This window comes from Musa acuminata, chromosome BXJ2-9 (genome assembly GCF_036884655.1).
Source record: "Musa acuminata AAA Group cultivar baxijiao chromosome BXJ2-9, Cavendish_Baxijiao_AAA, whole genome shotgun sequence".
In the NCBI taxonomy this organism is placed as follows: domain Eukaryota; kingdom Viridiplantae; phylum Streptophyta; class Magnoliopsida; order Zingiberales; family Musaceae; genus Musa; species Musa acuminata.
In genome coordinates, this window is record NC_088346.1 from 38,607,483 (window position 1) to 38,627,375 (window position 19,893).

A 19,893-nucleotide genomic window follows, 5' to 3' on the forward strand; every position below is an offset into this window, starting at 1 on the left:
CATGATGTATCGGTATAATCTATTTGCATTATGTTGCTACTTCCTGTGATATTCAACCCCTCGTTTTGCACAATACCAACTGTGTGCTATAAATGCTGGATCTGCCCTCAGAATGAGAGCAACCGAACTCTCTCGTTCGTGTGGTCCTGAAGAGGATGTTTTTATGCGTCAGAGCTGCCACACTGATCATGTGTTGTGTCACATCAATTGTTCTATTGTTTGTTTCGACTTGCAGGTGAATGACAAACTTTTTGGAATCCATGAAAAGAATGTTCATGTGCCATATAAATCTGGTACGATCTTTCGGGTTCCCGATCAAGAATGTTTGAGGTGGATGAAAAGCATGCCCATGGAGTCTCTGGCACGGTAGGACAATGCCATGGATCACATTGGACAAAATAGTTTGCAACTGTAAGATGTAATAAAATAACATAAAACAAGATTGACATAATTAAAATCAAGGAGGAATCTGATCCACCAGACCATCTCAAGACATTGACACAGCTACAGTTTGAGCTCTTTGCTATTGCAATTTTATGAAGCCAAGGAATCTGACGCTTCAAAATAAGAACACAGTTATATGAGATAAATCATGAACATCGCTTTTCTGTACAGAGCCGGAGTGACATTGTATTACAAGCTTTCAGTCAGCAAATTTCTCGAAATTCTATAAAAGAAAACTTTCAAACACATGCCAGCAGCTCGGGTTACAAAATATACTCGGAGCTCACGACACATGGAGCTCCATTACTAGGGTGCAACACAAGACACTAAATTTAACAACCCTGGAGCTGACAAAATCATCTTTTAATCAGAAGTCAAGTAAGTTGAGGCACCGCCTGTGACAGGGGCTATGTGAGCCAGGCCTTAAATATGTCTCAACAATAATATGATATCCACTGAGAGTCCTTACCTAGTCATAAAGCCCTTCTTCGTTCCAAATATCAACCAAAAAATCTACCATTTCCTGCATATGACCAATAAACATACAATAATGTATAAGAAGATCTAAAAGATTATTCTAAAAACATTCTGGATTTAGAACTATATGGAAAATAAGATAGGGAAGCATGGACTTACAGATAATGGAATTGACTCTGGAAAAGGTTGGCTTGTCGATAGCAAGTCATCATATGTTGAGCACCAGCTGAACAAGACAAATAATTGAACGCTAAGGGAATAGAGATTACCATCATGATATATTCATAGTAATATAATGAGTATTTGATTAACAAAACTAAAAGCTCCATTCTAGGTCTTTGGAACATACAGTTACAGAGAATTTGAAATTAGAAAATGATATTGTTTAAAAATACATGTGAACTGGATTTTAGCTTAATCTTATACCTGCAGCTGCAAAGATTTAGATGCACTCATGCCATGAATGCCAAATTTACAACCCTAATTTGAACAAAATTTCCTCACTATGGAAACATGTGAACTGATAGTCTCTTGGACTAAAACGGTACCAACATTTTACCTTGAGATAGTGTGCAAGAGAACTCAAACCAATTCCCTGAAGGCGGGGAGTAAACAGGACCTATTCTTTATCAATGAGATAGTGTGCAAGAGTATTAATCAAATCATTTGCTACTACAACGATAAAGGCACTTGAGCTTGACACCTAATATGGTAGCAAAAATAGTTGTTTGTTAACAAATCAAGTCCTATGTCTTTCTACTTCTTTTAATCCTCTAATTCACCAAAAAGCAAATATTCTCTAACGTTTACCTTTCCATTGTACATTCCTCAACTCCACAGTCCAATAAGGAAAGCAAAATATACACCAACATAAAAAGCTTCCATCAATGCAAAGTCTAAAGAGGGTAGATATATGTATTTTAACCGCGCAAGCAGAGAAACTATTTTCTTGGCTTGAATCCTGATCATCCAAGTTGCAAAGAAAAATATCATAACTTGGCACCAAGGTCCATCCACTGAACATTTAGCAAAAGCAATAGGCTTGGTTGATAATATCATCTTATTCCCAACATAAAATAATCTCTCTGCTCATTTTCAGCCAGGCTGCCCAACTGCCATGTTACATAGGTCAGTTCCAGAAACTAATTGGAGTTTCCTAATCCTTTTATACTCTAAAAACTTTATGCCAGATATGTCACCTGCTTTGCATTGTATATGAGCCAAACTTCAATTTTCATTTGCTCAAAGCATTAACAATCATGAGTTTCTCAAGCATTCATCAAACACCAAGACACTTAGTTTGGGTCAAAATCTTAGCATCACCAGCTGTAGATCAACAAAAGAAATTTCTATGATAGAAGTAGGACTATAACCAACATGTGCTCTCAATGAGAATTCCAAAGTGCTGACTTAGAAAATATAATACTGACACACAACAAATGTCAGGCAAATTGATCATATAATTTAATGTGAGAGGAAAATAATGCACAGGTCTTAACTCCTGCCTATAGAGTAATACAGTCTTCAAATGCAGAAGTTACACCTATATACGAAGAACTCACAGTCAAATCTAATAGAAATGATGAGGGACCAAGGTGTCTACCTTATTGATGGTTCCCTTGGTATTCTGCGGCAACTTTTTGGTTGGTCTCCTACCCATTCTTGTCTCATCTCATTCCAAGCTAAAGCAGCTGCAAAATGTAGGTTACAATTCTTGAGCATTAACATGAGCAATTTTTTTATCCTCCAATCCCCGGTGACAAATAATATGGAAACTTTTGATGAGCTTTGTTAAACAATAAACAGTAAAGAACAATGTAAACTAATATGTATAAACCAGCAAAACTGCAGATATTACTCAAGTACAAAAGTACAAAACAATGTAAACTAATAAGTAGGCACAGACAAAAAGTTATCCAGCTATTTCCTACTTCAACCTTCTGATAATATGTAGCCATTTTCGGCTTGTTAATAATGAAAAAATATGGATAACAAAGTAAAGATGTATTTCTCACAAAAGGCCCATCAATCAAGGCCTCAAACAGAAAACTCCTCAACTCTCAGCCCACAATATTGTTAATTGTAATATTACCAAAAGCAATATTGACAAAATGAATGTGTACAGAAGAAACTAACATATCTTGATGTTCATATGGTAGAACATGGCAACCCTGTTATGTATGCATAGTGCAACCAAGGCCGGCCAGGTACACATACCCTGACCAAGAGCCCAGCAAATAAGCGACGATATTATTACCATAAATGTAACTTGACCTGCTTTTTTTCTTAGAAAAAAATGTTTTCGGTTATCAAATTTCCACTCTGTTCACTACATAACAAATAACCAATATATATCTCATGCAAATTCTATATGTGACTCAACAAATGTCCACATGAGTGAAGTAGTCAAACTAAACAAGACCATAACAATTATTTTAAAATGGTATTACTACATAATAAGTCATATGTGATAGGACATACTGATATTTCATCATGAAATTTGTAAAGAAAATAATCAACAAGCATCAGGATTTGATTAGAAAACAATATTCATCAAGCTGGAAATTTTCAATACCATTTTGAGACAGACCTTGATTAATAAAGGGATGGTTGTTTTTATTTTCCAGTGGAACCTTCATGTCCTTTGAAACAGATGTGAGGCACAAAGGACGGTGTGCATCAAGGGAGTTAAAGTTGCCAAAATCATTTTCCATTTCCCTTGAACTTGATGACCATTGCCTTATCCAACACCTTGAAGATTGATCTCTCCAAAAGGATGACATCAGTGTTCTTTCTGAATTTGATCTGGTTTCAGCTTGGATGCCCAAACAACAACTGCTCTGCACAAACTTAAAGAAACTAAATGGTGTTCCATGAATACAAAAAGAAGAATGAACATTCAAAAATGAATTAGCTAAGGTAACTACTGCAGATCGTCCAGAAAAGAAATTGCAAACATACAGAAATAAATAGCTTGTCATCCTCATCTCAAGAAACAGAAATGCCTACCCCATGGAAGCTAAATTTACGTAACTTATGCAGGAGCATTCATCTATCAATATCACGCCTCCATGACAGCTCATCTAGTGATATCTAATGTAGCTTCCACATTCCTATCAGTAAAAAAGGAAAAAACAATGAGCTTCTAAATCCATCTGCATGAGCAACATCGAAGTTCTAAAATGTTCAGCAAATAAATAGTAGTAGTGAGCAAGAAAGCACCGTATGACTTAAATGAAAACCACAATTTCAGTTTCTCTGTTTACTTTTTTGCAAATGCCTTTAGTAACATTGGAACAATTACGGAATATAAATAAAAATACATTGTTTCACATCCAAATGTAAAATCAAATCAACTAAATGAATACCACAAAAGGAACAATCTGATCATGGTTTAAGACGAGAATATTGCAATGGCTTTGGATGTCCCTCGTAGTATGGTTCAATAGTAGACATATGATGGGAATGTTTCTTGTTCCACATAAAATGTGCTAATTTCTTGTTCCACAAATTGTACCACAAGTCATTGGTACATGTAACTTGCCAAAAAAATCACGTACCAACTAAACCATCTAACATAAATCCTTGGCAGAATCCATAACGTTTATCACATTATTTTCTTACTTTGCAATCATTGGTATATTTCACTGTGAATAATAATACCATTAGTGTATTTGTTATTTGAAATTTCTACATAAGCTAAAGAGTATCACAACCCCAAGTTACTGTAGCATCCATTGCCTCTTTTTTTAATTTTAGGGCGTCACGGCAAGTTCTCACTCCTGTTGAATGGGGATGGCACATAATGGATTGCTTCATCTATAGTGGTTAGGCGGGACAAGCCGGATCAAGGCTGTGTCAAATTGATTGTCGACTGCTCCTATAGTAGTCAAAGGAGGGGGGTTTGGGTTTACTCTTAAGAACTCATATTGGTTCTTTCCTGGGTAAATTCAATACTGGTACAGGGAGCCTCTACAATGAGCTTGTTGCTATAAAAGATGGGTTATTCTAGTCAGCAAGGAAGGAATTCTATAAATTATTGTGATGTCAGATGTGGAGACGGCTATTCTCGCACAAAACTCTCTTTTTTTTTATATCATCTCTCTTTTTTTATCATGTAGAACTCTCCCATTTGTTCGAGAAGGGTAGCGAATGTGCAAACTGGCTAGCTAAATTTGCTAGAACCTCTAGGTCAACTTTTGTTTGGCTAGGGGAGGTACCACCTCTCTTCCGTAGTCTATTGTGTGGTGACCTCCAGAGCACAAGCTGTAATCACTTTTTGAGTTAAATGCATTTCTATTTAAAAAAAGAAAAAAAAACTTCTCTCGCCCACTAAGTTCTATATATTGTTTCCACAATTATTCAATCTATCATCATAGATGCCATGAAGTACTTAGTAACCAGAAATTATGAGATGATAACAACTCCAGACAACAAGAAACACCTATCCAACACAAATTTCAGTTCAAGTAACACGACTCTGTCTAAGTTAGGATAATAACGTATGTCAATAGAGGAAGAGAAAGGGATGAGTTGTTAATTTCACTTTGTTACAACACAAGGGGCAATAAGAACACGATTTGATAGGAAAACAAAAATCAGCTTCAAATCTCCCCAATATGGGGAAGAAGCAAAAAATAAGGGTTTCGAAGAGAATCGAATTTCCTCCGATTCTCTCTCACGTATTCGCATCTAAACGAGATAATCCGTTTCTCTTCCCTTCACGCCTAATTCTCCCCATCCAGGAATCACCCATCGCCCAGCTAAATTCACCGTGCAAAAGCATCACAAGAAACAACGATCGATCCAATTCATTCTTTGATCAGCCAAGCGCCCGAACCAGAATAAAAAAGAGACCACGAGTAGGGCAAAACCAAAAATTTCTTGCATCAACGGCAACAACTCAACTCAGAATTCAAATTCATTCTTTGATCAGCCAAGCGCCCGAACCAGAAAAGAAAAAGAGACCACGAGTAGGGCAAAACCAAAAATTTCTTGCATCAACGGCAATATCTCAACTCAGAATTCGAACAAGGAGAGAGGGTGAGAGGAAGAAGATCGCATCGAGGGGGGCTGGCATACCTTTTGCTCCCTGGAATTCCTTTGACGACGGGGTGGATGCTGGGGCGGCATTGGGATACCGTCGTCCGTTCGTCTTAAAGGCCGCGGTGATTGGTCGCGAAACGACAGCCGTCGATCTCTACCCAATGATGATGGCAGAATAGGCAATCTCGACCGTACGTTGGATGCATCTATTTTAATGGGATATTTATAGATTCGATGGGCGTGGCGGCTTTGGATATTTTGGAGACCACCGTATCAGGCTTTTCTATTACATTAATATTATTTATTATTCTTCTCCTCTCAAAACAATGTGCGGTGGAAGGATGGAAACCGTGCGAGAGGATTGGATACTGCCATTCCATGTTTGCCCTAATACCAATTTATCCCCAAAAAAAAAAACTTTAAATCAAATAAGTAATATCTACCTGTTTTACTCAGTTAAATGTTAAATCTTAAATTTTGATAATGATATCAATTAATGAGTTTGTGATCTAATTAATATTTTAGAAAAGGGATACATGACTAATTTTGAAAAGACAAAATGATTAAGATAGAAGAATCAGACGATTGGGCTAGAAAAATCAAACATTATGCTAAGATCGGATATTACGGAAGTCAATATACCAAAAGATCAAGAAATATGTCGAAGAAAAGTACGATACGCTAGGAGTAACCAATGATATATCGAATAATATAGAATTATTATATTTTAATCGTTTATATCTTGATCGTCGTAGTTAGGTCTTACTAACTCAATTAAGTTAGGTCTTAAATTAAGTTAGTTTTGAGTGTAACCTTACTAACTCAATTAAGGGTCCATTAGGCTTGATCTAGGACTGAGTTGGGCCCATTAGAAGGCTCATTCAGTGACCATATCAAAACAAGTTGGTGGCATCGCTAAACCAAGCGGTGGAACCACCTATGAGCTAGAATATATGAAATGTATGTTTTTTGAAAGACCCGATGATGGTATCATCCAGACTGATGGTAGTACTACCAATACACAATCTCCCATGATATCAAGCGGTAGTACCATCCAGAGTAGACAATGGTATCATCAGTGGTCAATCCAACAAGTAGTGGTATCACCTAGTATTTGCGAAAATATCGTTAGTATCCTGAAAACCTACGAATGAAACTTTTTTGACTCTATTTTTAAAGTTATTTGGGCATATAAATACATCACTTAGTTTTGCTTGAGTAAGCAAGAAAAGTGAAAGAAAAAGCTTATGATTTTGAATTGTAAAGTCTTGAAAAGTATTAAGTATCTCTCTCCTTCTTTTTAAAGTTTAAAACTCATTATAAGAGAGGTGCGAGACTCGTAAAGGTTTCTCCTAAACATATGAAAAGGAGAAAGAGTTGTAAAGAAGTTAGTTGGTCTTCGCCCATTGAAAGAAGACCAGTTAATAAACGCTAGTGGTTTCGACGAAAGAGGAATTAAGATCGGAAATAGATTGTGACGACCAAACTACTTTAAATTCGATGTTCCTTTCGGCTCTTCGTTATTATTGCTTTATGAGTTAATTGCTTATTACGATTACTTTAAATCAAACACACTTTCATTATTGATTTTTAAAATTGATTTAATTTTACGAAAGCACTAATTTATCCTCTCATCGAGAACAACCATTTTTATTATTTAAGAAAATCAAATAACTCAACTAAATTTTAAAAATCACATTGTGTATTCATCTGCCAACATTAATCACGATAAGTAACGAATTCGGCAAAAAGAAGTAGATATAAATATTGCTTCATTCTAAGAGTTATAATATCCAATATTTTAAATCTCTTTAGTATTTTTATTATTTTAGAAAAAAATAAAATTTAAAATAAATAAAAATTACATAAGATATAATCTGAAAGATCGCTTCATGCATACATACTCAAGTCAAGTTTAGGTTTATGTTTGATTATCAAATAATTAAATAGATTCAAATTCTATCAGGATACTCTACCCATTTGATACGATCAATTTTCACTGTCAATCTGACCGCACTTGATGAAATTGATCGAATCTAACACATCTTTTTTAGTATTATGATTTTTTTTAAAAATATATACACGTTTGATTAATGGAATATAAATTTCATTCGAGATAAAAAAAAAAAAATGTGTTTAGTATCATGCTCTCATTTTAGCCTAATCGACTACACCGAATGTGCATCCGATAAAATATTTATCAAAATAGTTTTCATTCATTACCGATGAAAAAAAGCTTGTGAGCAGTCCGATCTACTCAAATTAAAAAACATAGCTGGAATAACTATATAGATGTAGTGTTGGCTTTATCGTTATCATCTTATGGCTTTAGGAGAGAATATTCCCTTCAAATGTCTTGTTGGCATGGTATGTTCAGATGACACATTGTTGTTTCAAGACCGAGTAAATTACATATGTAGAGTCTGATAAAAAATAGTAACCATATTATTTGTTCATGTTAGGGTTTATTTATTTCAAGGTACAATGTCCAATTATATAGTGTTGTAGATGCACTAGGCATAAGAGATGCTTTGTCCGATTATATTGTCCTTGGTGCTTTGATGTCCATTAAATGGATAGAGGTATGGTGCATAATAAGATACTCTGCCCAGTTAAGGTATATCGACTTCTTTAATATTTTTTATCCTAAGAAAATGTATGGAAAGATGCTGCACTTGGTTGGAGTATTATCATATATTTTGATGATTATGTCTTGAGTAAATATACATGTGCTTTGAATATTTTTTTAACCTACACAAATGTATCATATGCAAGGGATACTTTAATCATATTGAGTACTTCAAATGTTCATAGTCACAGTTTAATTAGGAGATAATTTGATTACATCTGATATTTTATATGTCGTTTTGTCATAGTATAAATATATTATGTATAAGGGGATACTTCGATCATCTAGGATACTTTAAATATGTCACATACTTTTGTTAAGACGTGTTGAACATGGTGATATATTTTAACTATGAAGATCACATTAGATGTGTCGAGCACAAGAAGATATTGTTAGGTATAGGTATTATATAGACGATTGGTTGTAATGTTATTTGTCTATTTAATTCATGATAGATGAAATACCACTGACCCGAAGAAAGAATCACTACGAGAGGGGATGTAAGCTGGATAAGGGTTGACATAGCCAAATTAGGTTACAATACTGCCGATGCTTCTAAGAAAGTGACATCAATATTTAACGTGACGAATACATGATATAGGGTGGCCACTAAAGATTAGCCATCGATCAAGACAAGTCAACTGGTTGTCGACCTTGTTAGGTCAGGTTGATGGACTCTTCATATCGGGAGATAGCTCTTTGTGTTAAGTTTTAATCCAATTTACTAAGTTAGGAGATGATTTTATTAGGTGTCACAACATGAAAGATACGACAATGATGCGGTTGGCATAGAGAGACCGATTGACACAGGCATGAATTAAAGATGTGATGAAAATGTGGAAGACTAGGAGATAATCGACATGTGGGCATGTTGAAGACGTCATCAGGATGTGAATGACATTAGTGCATGTTGACGAAACAGTAAAGACGTGAACAACTTCGAGACAACCAACATGGGTGTATGCCGACGATGCGATGAAGACATGGCCAACTTGGTGACATTGCGAGTGCAAGAAGAGACAAGGCGAGGCGAGTGCAAGGAGATGGCGATGTCAACTACCGGTGCATCGTGACTATAGGGGAGCATTGGACTCCACATCATGGATATAGTGGCCTTGCTATTTGAGTTGTGATACAGTTAAGCTTGTTTGAGACTCCATCATTAGCGGCTTGGTGGTTGATGTTTTATTGTGTTAACGTAGTATCCAATTTTCATACACATTGTTCCATAACTAGTATATGAAAGGAAATAATAATAACATGTATACTATGATTACTGATATTTATACTTCATAAATATAATATATGATATGTTTATTGATAGAGAATATTAATCATCATATGTCACGTGATGTTTAGGGTAGAGAGAGTATTGGAAAAACTAGGACAACATCACATGTGCAACCAGAATGATAAAAAATAAAAATCTCATATTTTCACAGAAAATAGTTTCTTATTATCGTATAAAGATTGATGCGTAAAAGCTCGTAAAATCGAAAAACCACGCATATTAAGAGATGTGTGTTACCTAAAGAGATCATATATCCTTGAAAACCTATAAATCTATGATAAAAGATGAAGGAGGTCAACTATCCTCCTCTCTAGCAATAATCCATATGGTAGGGGCCATGGAGACGCTCCTCAAATCGTTGCATAATCCTCCTTTCCACATGTACCACACGATCAAGAATGGGCTGACCTTTTTTGTTATCTACATGCCCCAAGCAAGGGCTGCTGGTTGATAAGAATAGGAGGTGGCAACTAAAATGGGTATAGTCTATGACCCTCTGGTTCCTTCTTATTTATAGAGGTCCTTTATCAACTTAACCCTAATAGATCCTATCATATTAGGTATTGGATCCCCATCCAACTACCCAAGCCTTATAGATTAGTGGATCTTTACCCAATAATCTCTCATAACTCTTATTGGATCTCATCCATAGGATCCAATAATTCAGAGGCTTTTGGAGATCCAATAAGATAGGGGTTCCAATGGATATCTCATATTCAAATCTCTACTCATCGCAACATCTATAATATGCGTGTAACTCTCTAAGCCTAATATCGCGTTGGTCATGAGTCATACCTATCAGAACTCCTTCCGGTTCTATGAATTATTATCTCCATAATAATTCACTCGACTCATTGACTACGAACGTATTAAGCCACTATGTCGTAATCCATAAATGATACAGGAGAATCCAATCCATTAGACTTGTCTATCCTTAATTACCATGTATCTATAGTCATTCATCCATCTAATATCTGAGAGACCATATATCGGGCATGGTATTATCAAGCCTATATGGTTTCTACTCGAGTCTCACTCTAATCAGATTCTCCCAGAGAACTCTTTCACTCTCACCCTAATCGGATTCTCCCATAAACTCTGTTACTCTCAATTTAAAATTTTTTGTACGAATGCAACCTTCTTATCTCAAATTGAACTAAAATGCATTAATAAAACCCTAAAAGATGATTCATGGGTTATTGTAATGCAAGAGGAGTTAAATCAATTTGAAAGAAATGATATGTGGAAGCTTGTTCCTAAACCTAGTGACCATTTAATAATTGGTACTAAATGAGTCTTTAGAAATAAGCAAGATGAACTTAGTATTGTGGTTAGATACAAGGCTAGATTATTGGCTAAAGATTTCAACTAAGAAGAATGTATCAATTATAAAGAAACCTTCGCTCCTATAACTAAACTTGAAGCGATTTTCTTTGCCTATGCTTGTTGAAATAAATTTAAGTTATTTCAAATAGATATTAAAAATGCTTTTCTAAATGACTTTATTTCTGAAAAGTTTATGTTAAACAACCACTTGGATACGAGAATGCTCTTTTCCTAATCATGTGTTTAAGTTATCTAAGGCTCTCTATGGATTGAAACAAGCCTCAAGGGCTTAGTATGAGAGGCTTAGTTCTCTCCTTATTCAAAATAATTTCTCAAAAGACAAGGTCGATACTACATTGTTTCTTAAAAAAAATTAAAAATAATCTTCTTGTTGTTCAAATTTATGTTAATGATATTATTTTTGGTTCTACGAATGAGTTTTTATGTGAATCTTTTGCCAAAAGTATCAGCCAAGAATTCGAAATTAGTATAATGGGTGAATTAATCTTCTTTTTAGGATTACAAATTAGGTAACTAAATGATGAAATTTTTGTTAGTCAAACTAAATATGTTTTAGATCTATTAAAATAATTTAACATGGATAGTTCTAAGGCTATTAACACACCAATAAGCACTTCTATAAAGTTAGATATAGACGCTAATGGAGAAAACTTTGATAAAAAAATATATAGGAGTATGATAGGTAGTTTACTATACTTCACTACAACTAGACCGGACATTATGTTTAGTATTAGATTTTGCGCTAGATTTTAATCTAATCCTAAGCTATCTCACTTTAAAGCTGCTAAAAGGATCTTTAGATACCTAAAAAGAACTCCTAATATAGGATTATGATATCTAAAATTCAACAACTTTAAATTAATTATTTATGTCGATGCTAATTTTGCTAGATGTAGAATAGATAGAAAAAGCACATCTGGAACATATCAACTCTTACATCATGCACTTATCTCTTAGTCTTTCAAGAAATAAAATTCGGTTACACTATCTACAACCAAAGCCAAGTATAGAACAGTAAGTGCATATTGTACATAAGTTATATAGATGAAAAAACATTAGAAGATTATGAAATTCATTTGAAAAATATACCTATAAAATATGATAACACTAGTACAATATGTCTAATAAAAAATCTCATTGAACACTCTAGAACTAAACATATTGATATTACGCATCATTTTATTAGAGATCATGTTAATAATCATGATATGGTCAGAATTTATTGATACAAAACATTAATTGACTGATATTTTTATAAAACCATTAAATGAGAAATAATTTGATTTTATTAAAAGAGAATTAGGCATGTTAAATCTTTCAAATGTATGAGTTTATCTTATATATTTTTTGGATTTCTCGGTCTTTTTTGAAATTGAGTTTTCTTTTTATTGAGATCATTTCCTATCATCTTCTTAAAGTTTTATTCATGGATTTTTGATCCTTCGTTTGATGATCTTTTTCTATGAATTCTTCCTCTCTCTACTCACGAAAGAAGAGTTTTTATTCATGAACTTTTGGTATACTTGATCTTTTATGCAATGATCATTTCCTATGAATCCTTCTTCCTTCTATTTACAAGAATAGGGATTTGATTCATAAATTTTTAGTATGCACATTTTGATCTTTTATGTGATGAATCCTTTCTCTTTCTATTTACGAAGTAGAAGTTTGATTCATCAACTTTTGATTTTTATAACTCGATTTTTCTTGTGATGAATAAATTCCTCTCTTCTTCTTATTTTTATGACTAAGGGGAGAAAGAAACTTACTAGTATATCAAGAAAAGTAAAAAATGCTAGCTTGCCAATCTTAAGAAGCAAAAGTGATTATCTTGCAAAGGTTTTGCTTAACTTCTCATTTCACAAATTTGCTGGCTTGCATAAAATGGTGTAAACTTACTTGCATAGTTCAAATACTTGTTGAATGATTCTCCTTTTTGTTGATAACAAATGGGGAGAAATGATGAATGTTTAGAATCATACTAAAATAATGTTAAGTTTGTTATCGAAGTAATAAAATTATGCATGTTATACTTTGATGACTTGAAACTTTGATGATGCACAATATATAAAATTTTAATATATTGCATTTGATCACTATGATCAAAATTATTTTACTTGAATTCAAAGGTTATGATTCCTTTTAAATTCAAGTTTGTTTTATTTCAATATAGTATATATATACGGGGAGTTAAGGTTGACTCCATCATCAATTAGTTGTTATCATAAAAAAAGGAGAGATTGTTGAATCTCGAATTTTGATGATGAAATCAATTGATGAATTAATGATCTAATCATCTAATCCAAGTGTTGAGATAAGTAATGTAGGACTAACTGCAATCGTGAAAAAAGTAAAATAACTAAAGAAGAATCAAATGTTGGGCCGAAGTCAATGTTCAAGCATCAGGCTGGATGAATTAGGGGATATACCGAAGGATCGGACGATACAGCAAAAGCTCGCCAGAAGGTCACCGAGAGTTCACCGAATGCTAGCTGGAAGTTTGCCGGGAATTCGTTGAAAATTCGTTGGAAGATCACTAGGAGTTCGTCGAAAATTCACCAAGAGTTCTATTGACATACCGAACAACTTAGATTACTTATATCGTAATTGTTTTAGTCTTAACTATCATAGTTAGGACTTTAATTTGAGTTAATTTTAGGAGAAATCCTACTCACTCAATTAGGGGCCAACTAGGCCCAAAATAGAGCTAAATTGGGCTGATTGGATGGCTCATTCAGCCACTTGGAGCCATGTCAGGCGGTGGCACCGTCTAGACTGGGTGGTGGAACCGCTTTAGGCTCAACCTCCCAGGTGGTCTGGGTAGTGGTACCACCCAAACTGGGTGGTGGTACCATTGGCCATTAATGCTTATAGGCGGTGGTATTGCTAGAGCCCTATCTTTAAGGTTCTGTCAAGCGGTAGAACCACTCAGACTGAGCGATAGTACCGCTAGTGTAGGGTGTGTTACATGGTAGTACCACCTAGTATTGGCGGTAGCACCGCTATACCTTGAAGACCCGGGATGAGACCCTTTTTTGCTCTATTTGTGAAGCCATGTTGGGCCTATAAATACCCCTCTCATCCCTACTCGAAACATAAAAAAAAGGAACTTGAAAAAAATGTGTGAAACTCTATTATAATTCTGCTAGAATTCCCCTCTCCATCTCTAAGTGTGAACTCTATTTAAGGGAGGGTTGTGTTAGGACTCTAGCTAGGAGAGTCCTAATTGAATTTTATTAAAAGGGGTATTCATGTAAAACCTACCTAGCTGACCCCTATTAAAGAGGTGAAGAGGCCGGCTAGGGTTAGGGTTAGTTGGGAGGTTGCTTTTTAGAGTAGGAGTTTTATTAGGAGTTGGTTAGAAGTAGGAGTTTTAATAGATGAATCTTTTTAGCAGCCTTTGAGTAGTAACTTGGAGGAAGGAACCCCTATAGAGTTCCAAGGAGGTCGATCCCCTAAAGAGATCAACCCCAAACTTAGAATTCACTAGGGTTCTATCACTTAGTATTAGAGTAGCATTCTTGGCATCTCGCTGCCCTTCCATAGCCATCTATCAGCTCTCCACAATCACCTAAATAATTCCCACAATTGCTTAAAAGATCGTCGCCGAATTCCGCCATCATCTCCACTATCGCGGAACATCCTTTAATCTCCTTGTGAATTGCAACAAGTTCTAGTTTCCTACCTTACTGCTATTGCAATTTAGTTATTCTTATTCAAAAATCCAAAAATATCATTCCTATATTGCTGCATAAACTTTTTGTCGTAAAGTTTTTATCTCTACGATGAAAGATGCGCTGTAGAATTTCAACCGCATAGCACAGTTTGTTTGATCTTGCTACTATGGTTTTTCTATCCAAATCTCTACAAAATTTTTATGACAGCTTTGACACTTCCTAATAGCATAGTTTCCTTTGGTTTTGTCAAAAAATTCTCAATATAAACCACTAATCTTTTACGTCCAATCTGCTAGATGCATTGCATAATTCCAACCATATAGCATAGTTTATTTGATCTTACTACTATATTTTTCTGTCTAAATTTCTATGAAATTTTTATGACAGCTTTGACACTTCCTAATAGCATATTTCTCTTTAGTTTCATCAAAAAATTTCTAATATAAATCATTGATCTTTTAAGTCCAAATTGCTAGATGCACTACAGAATGCTAGCCGCATAGCACAGTTTGTTTGATCTTGCTACTATATTTTTTCTATCCAAATTTGTATGAAATTTTTATGACAACTTTAATACTTCTTAACAGTAGATTTTTCTTTAGTTTTGTCAAAAAATTCTTAATATAAACCACTGACCTTTTACGTCCAAGCTGCTACACTTTAGACATAAAAATCTACTGTAGTGCCTTTCCGTGATCCTCAATCTTTCCGAACCTTCCACCACCCCATGCCATTAACCCATCAACAGAAAAAAGACAGGGACATCTCTGATCTACAAGCATATGCTATGACTTCTCAAGATCCAGTTGATGCCAAATTTGAAACATGGGAATCTCGGATTGAATCACGGTTTGAATCACGCTTGGAAGACAAATTGCACGCTTTGTTTGCAGAATTCAGAATTAGACAACCGCTAAGTCCAACCAAATTTCAGTAAGGAGAGAGTTCAGAGAGACCTCTAGAGAGGAAGGGATAGCCCTCGGAGATGCTTCAGCCATGCATGAGGGTGGACTTCCCGCGATGGGAAGAAGGAGACCCGACGAGGTCGATTTCGTGCGCCGAGCGTTACTTTCGCTACTATCGAACGTCGGAAGATGCTATGGTGGAAATTGTTGTCATCCACCTTGAAGGAGATGCTATTCAATGGTACAATTGGCTGGAATACAATCATGGGACTCTGATGTAGAATCAATTTAAGAACGCACTGCTGAATCGTTCGGACCGACGGAGTATGAAAATATCGATAGCCAACTCGCAAAGATTCGACGAACCTCTTCGATTCAAGAGTACCAAACCAGATTTGAGAAGCTATTCTACATTGCTCATGATTGGATTGACCATCAATTGTTAGGAACATTCATCGAAGGACTCAAGCCAGAGATAAAAGGGGAGGTTAAGGCGCGACAGCCTCATGCCATGACCGATCAGCAAAGGGTCTTTGTTGGCATTGTGACGAGCCATGGAACCACGATCATCGCTGTAAAAGGGGCCACCTCCTACTGATTGAACCTCTTGAAGACATGGAGGAGGAGGTCCAGGAGCATGAGAAAGAGGTCGCGGATGAAGAACAGCAGTCGACCGATATTACGATGCATGCCCTTACTAGTTATGCAAACCCGCATACGATGAAAGTGGGAGGACTTCTGAAGCAACAGCCTATCACCATTCTTAATGACACTAGGAGCACTAATAATTTTATGAATAGCAAGGTTACTATTCAGATGGCCTTACCTATTGAGAACTGCAACAGGTTTGACGTTAAGGTTGTCGATGGACGAATTTTGAAGTGTGATCATAGGTGCCCATGGGTGAAACTATTGCAGCAGGATCAAGAAATAATTACAGATTTCTTTCTCCTCCCTCTTGATTATTATGAGGCTGTGCTTGACATCGAATAATAGATGATATTAGGTGATGTTTCTTGAAATTTTATGAAACTAATTATAAAATTTTACAGTAATAGGAAACAAGTGATACTGCACGGGAAACGTGGGGGCGACGTAATGACGATTTGCACAACGAATGGAGAAGATTTTGTACAAAATATACAGCAGATTTTTGGTACAACTTGAGTAGCAAACTAAGGGAGAGCCAACAAAATTTGAAGATCCAAACCTACTTCCTTTGCTTGCTGAATTTTCAGATATATTTGACGAACCGCGCAACCTACCTCCTACCCGTCGGCATGATCATTGTATATCGATTCTTCCAGGCAAACTTCCAGCAAATACTCAGTCATATCAGTATCCATATCTCCAAAAGGATGAAATAGAAAGGATTGTAAAAGATATACTTGAAACAGGAGTTATTCGGCCAAGTTGCAGCCCCTACTCTTCACTGGTGCTCCTCGTACGAAAGAAGGATGGAATCTGGCGAATGTGCGTTGATTACCGAGCTCTCAATGACATAACCATCAAGGACAAATACCCCATTCTAGTAGTAGATAAATTACTTTATGAATTAAAGGGCGCATGAGTCTTCACAAAGCTTGACCTTCGATCCGGGTATCATCAAATACGAGTGTGCGAAGAAGACATACTAAAAACTATATTTTGAATCCACAACGGCCACTACGAATTTTTGTAATGTCATTTGGTCTCACCAATGCTCCCTCCACCTTTCAGAGCCTTATGAATAATATTTTCTGGAATTATCTTCGTAAGTTTGTGCTGGTTTTCTTCGACGATATCCTTATTTACAGCCCTTCTCTTGAAAGTCATTTTCAGCACTTATGACTTGTTTTGATGATTTTGTGAGAACATGTTCATTTTGTCAAAAAATTGAAGTGTAGATTTCTTTAACATAAGGTGGAATATCTTAGGCATATCATATCAGAGGAAGGTGTGGCGATAGACTCCTCCAAAATTGAAACAATGCAGAACTGGCTAACCTTGAGGAACAAAGCTTCTTGGATATAATTATGAAATAACTTACAAAAAGGAGAAAGAGAATGTTGTTGCAGATGTGCTTTTGCGGCTACCCGAGAAAGCTGAATTTTTTGTCGTTTCACTTCCGACCAGCGACTTCCTTGAAGATATTCAGAGGGAATGGCAGGAAGATCCGGAGACTAGTAAGATCATAAAAAAATTAGAGAAAGCACCAAGCTCCATGGCTCATTATAGTTGGGACTCAAAAGAATTACGCTATAAGGGATGTATTGTGCTTGTACCAAATTCTACTTGCATAAAGATCATCCTTCAATAGATGCATTCCACACCTACGGTCGGGCACTCCGGGTTCCTTAGAACCTATAAGAGAATTAAGAAAAAAATTTAATGGGTAGGAAAGAAAAATATTATTGCTAAATTTGAATGTAATGTATATCAACAACATAAAGGTGGGACAGTGGCAAGTCCCGGAAAGCTACAACCCTTACCCGTCTCGAACTTAATATGGACTGATATATCAATGGACTTTATCGAAGGGCTTCCCTCATCACAAAGAAAAGCTCAAGCAAGGATGAAACAACAATTTGATCAACACAAAGGTGAAAGAGAATTTTCAGTAGGAGATTGGGTCTTTTTACGGCTCCAGCCATACAAGCAAATATTAATCCAAACCAGAGCATCTATCAAGCTGTCACCTCAGTTCTATGGACCTTACCAAATTTTGGAGCACATTGAAGCGGTAGCATACAGATTAGACTTACCCGCTAGCTCCCGAATCCATCCAGTCTTCCATGTGTCATGTTTAAAGCTCAAGCTAGGACAAAATGAGATAGCCCAAAGCCATCTACCAAATATGACTACCCAAGGAGAACTCCAGACCCAATCGAATGCCATTATTGATCAACGGATCGTGACTCAACAACGACAATCTACTACTGAAGTACTAATACAGTAGGCAAACTTACCAGCAGAAGATGCCACTTTGGAGAACTATAACGACTTGAATATCAAATTCCCAGAATTCATGGATCGTCAGCCTCGAGGACAAGGCTGATTTGAATAGGGCGAGTCTGTTAGGACTCTAGCTAGGAGAGTCCTAATTGAATTTTATTAAAATGGGCATTTATATAAAATCTACCTAGTCGACCTATATTAAAGAGGTGAAGAGGCTAGCTAGGGTTAGGATTAGTTGGGAGGTTACTTCTTAGAGTAGAAGTATTATTAGGAGTTAGTTAGAAGTAGGAGACCTATTAGGAATTTGGGTTTAGAAGCCTTATAAATAGTCATGTATTCATCCTCTTTTGGCAAGCAATAGATGCATCTTTTTACCAGCCTTTGAGCAGCAACTTAGAGGAATAAACCCCTATAAAGTTCCAAGGAGGCTGATCCCCTAAAGAGATCAACCCCAAACTTAGAATCCACTAAGGTTCTAAGAGGCTGTGAGAGTTGTAAAAGTTGTCTCCTAAACCTATTGAAAGGAGAAAAGAGCTATAAAAGGGTATTGATCTTCGCCCATTGAAGGAAGATCAATAGTGGAAGCTGATGACCTCGATAGAGAATGAATCAGAAGTTGATATAGGTCACAACAACCGAACCATCATAATACTAGTGTGTTCTCTTTCTTCTCTGCTATTTACTTACTTTGCAACTACTTTACATCTTCATTACTCTCCTACGAAATCATATCGAAAATGCTTTTGAACTTAGAGAAAGTATAAAATTTGATGATATATCCTTTATCACACAATTGACTAATGCTTAGTGTTAGGAACGAGTTGGCGCTAAGAGGGGGGGGTGAATTAGTACAGTGGTAAAAACATCGGTTTGGAATTTCTTCGTACAATTAAAATTGTTTCGTAAAGATGCTTAAATTGAAAACGAATGGAAGAGTGTAATGTGAAAGTTAAGTAAAGAAGGCAACTAAAGATTCAGTTTGCAGTTAAAGCAAATTATAAAAAGTAAATGCAAACCGAGTTATAGTGGTTCGGTCGTCGTGACCTACATCCACTCCACTGATTCCTCTTCCATCGAGGCCACCAGCATCCACTAATAATCTTCCTTCAATGGGCGAAGATCAACCACCCTTTTACAGCT

General features: G+C 35.9%; 1 protein-coding gene across 5 annotated transcripts; it reads right to left on the reverse strand.

Annotated features, from left to right (window-relative positions):
• Window positions 1-558: 558 nt before the first annotated feature.
• On the reverse strand, window positions 559-6,151 carry LOC135623405 (uncharacterized). Of its 5 annotated transcripts, XM_065126330.1 has the most exons (7): window positions 6,004-6,057; window positions 3,931-4,034; window positions 3,512-3,756; window positions 2,525-2,612; window positions 1,081-1,147; window positions 914-967; window positions 559-839 (listed from the first exon to the last, which is right to left on the reverse strand). In XM_065126330.1, exons 2-6 carry the CDS (start codon window positions 4,002-4,004, stop codon window positions 914-916), a joined length of 528 nt encoding a protein of 175 aa, XP_064982402.1. In that variant the 5' UTR covers window positions 4,005-4,034; window positions 6,004-6,057; the 3' UTR covers window positions 559-839. The 5 variants fall into 5 exon arrangements, with proteins under 5 accessions (XP_064982402.1, XP_064982405.1, XP_064982403.1 ...); XM_065126333.1 differs by having other exon boundaries at window positions 559-967; window positions 3,512-3,761; window positions 6,004-6,151; XM_065126331.1 differs by having other exon boundaries at window positions 559-967; window positions 3,512-3,770; window positions 6,004-6,151.
• Between the last annotated feature and the right edge of the window lie 13,742 nt (window positions 6,152-19,893).

Bases quoted from the DNA above. Each gene is read 5' to 3' on its own strand.
- LOC135623405 (XM_065126330.1), bottom strand. From the start codon at position 4,004: ATGAGCTGTCATGGAGGCGTGATATTGATAGATGAATGCTCCTGCATA. The intron at 2,613-3,511 runs GTCTGTCTCAAA...TACATTTTGCAG, and splicing joins CCATCCCTTTATTAATCAAG to CTGCTTTAGCTTGGAATGAG. The intron at 1,148-2,524 runs GTAGACACCTTG...TGTCTTGTTCAG, and splicing joins CCAAGGGAACCATCAATAAG to CTGGTGCTCAACATATGATG.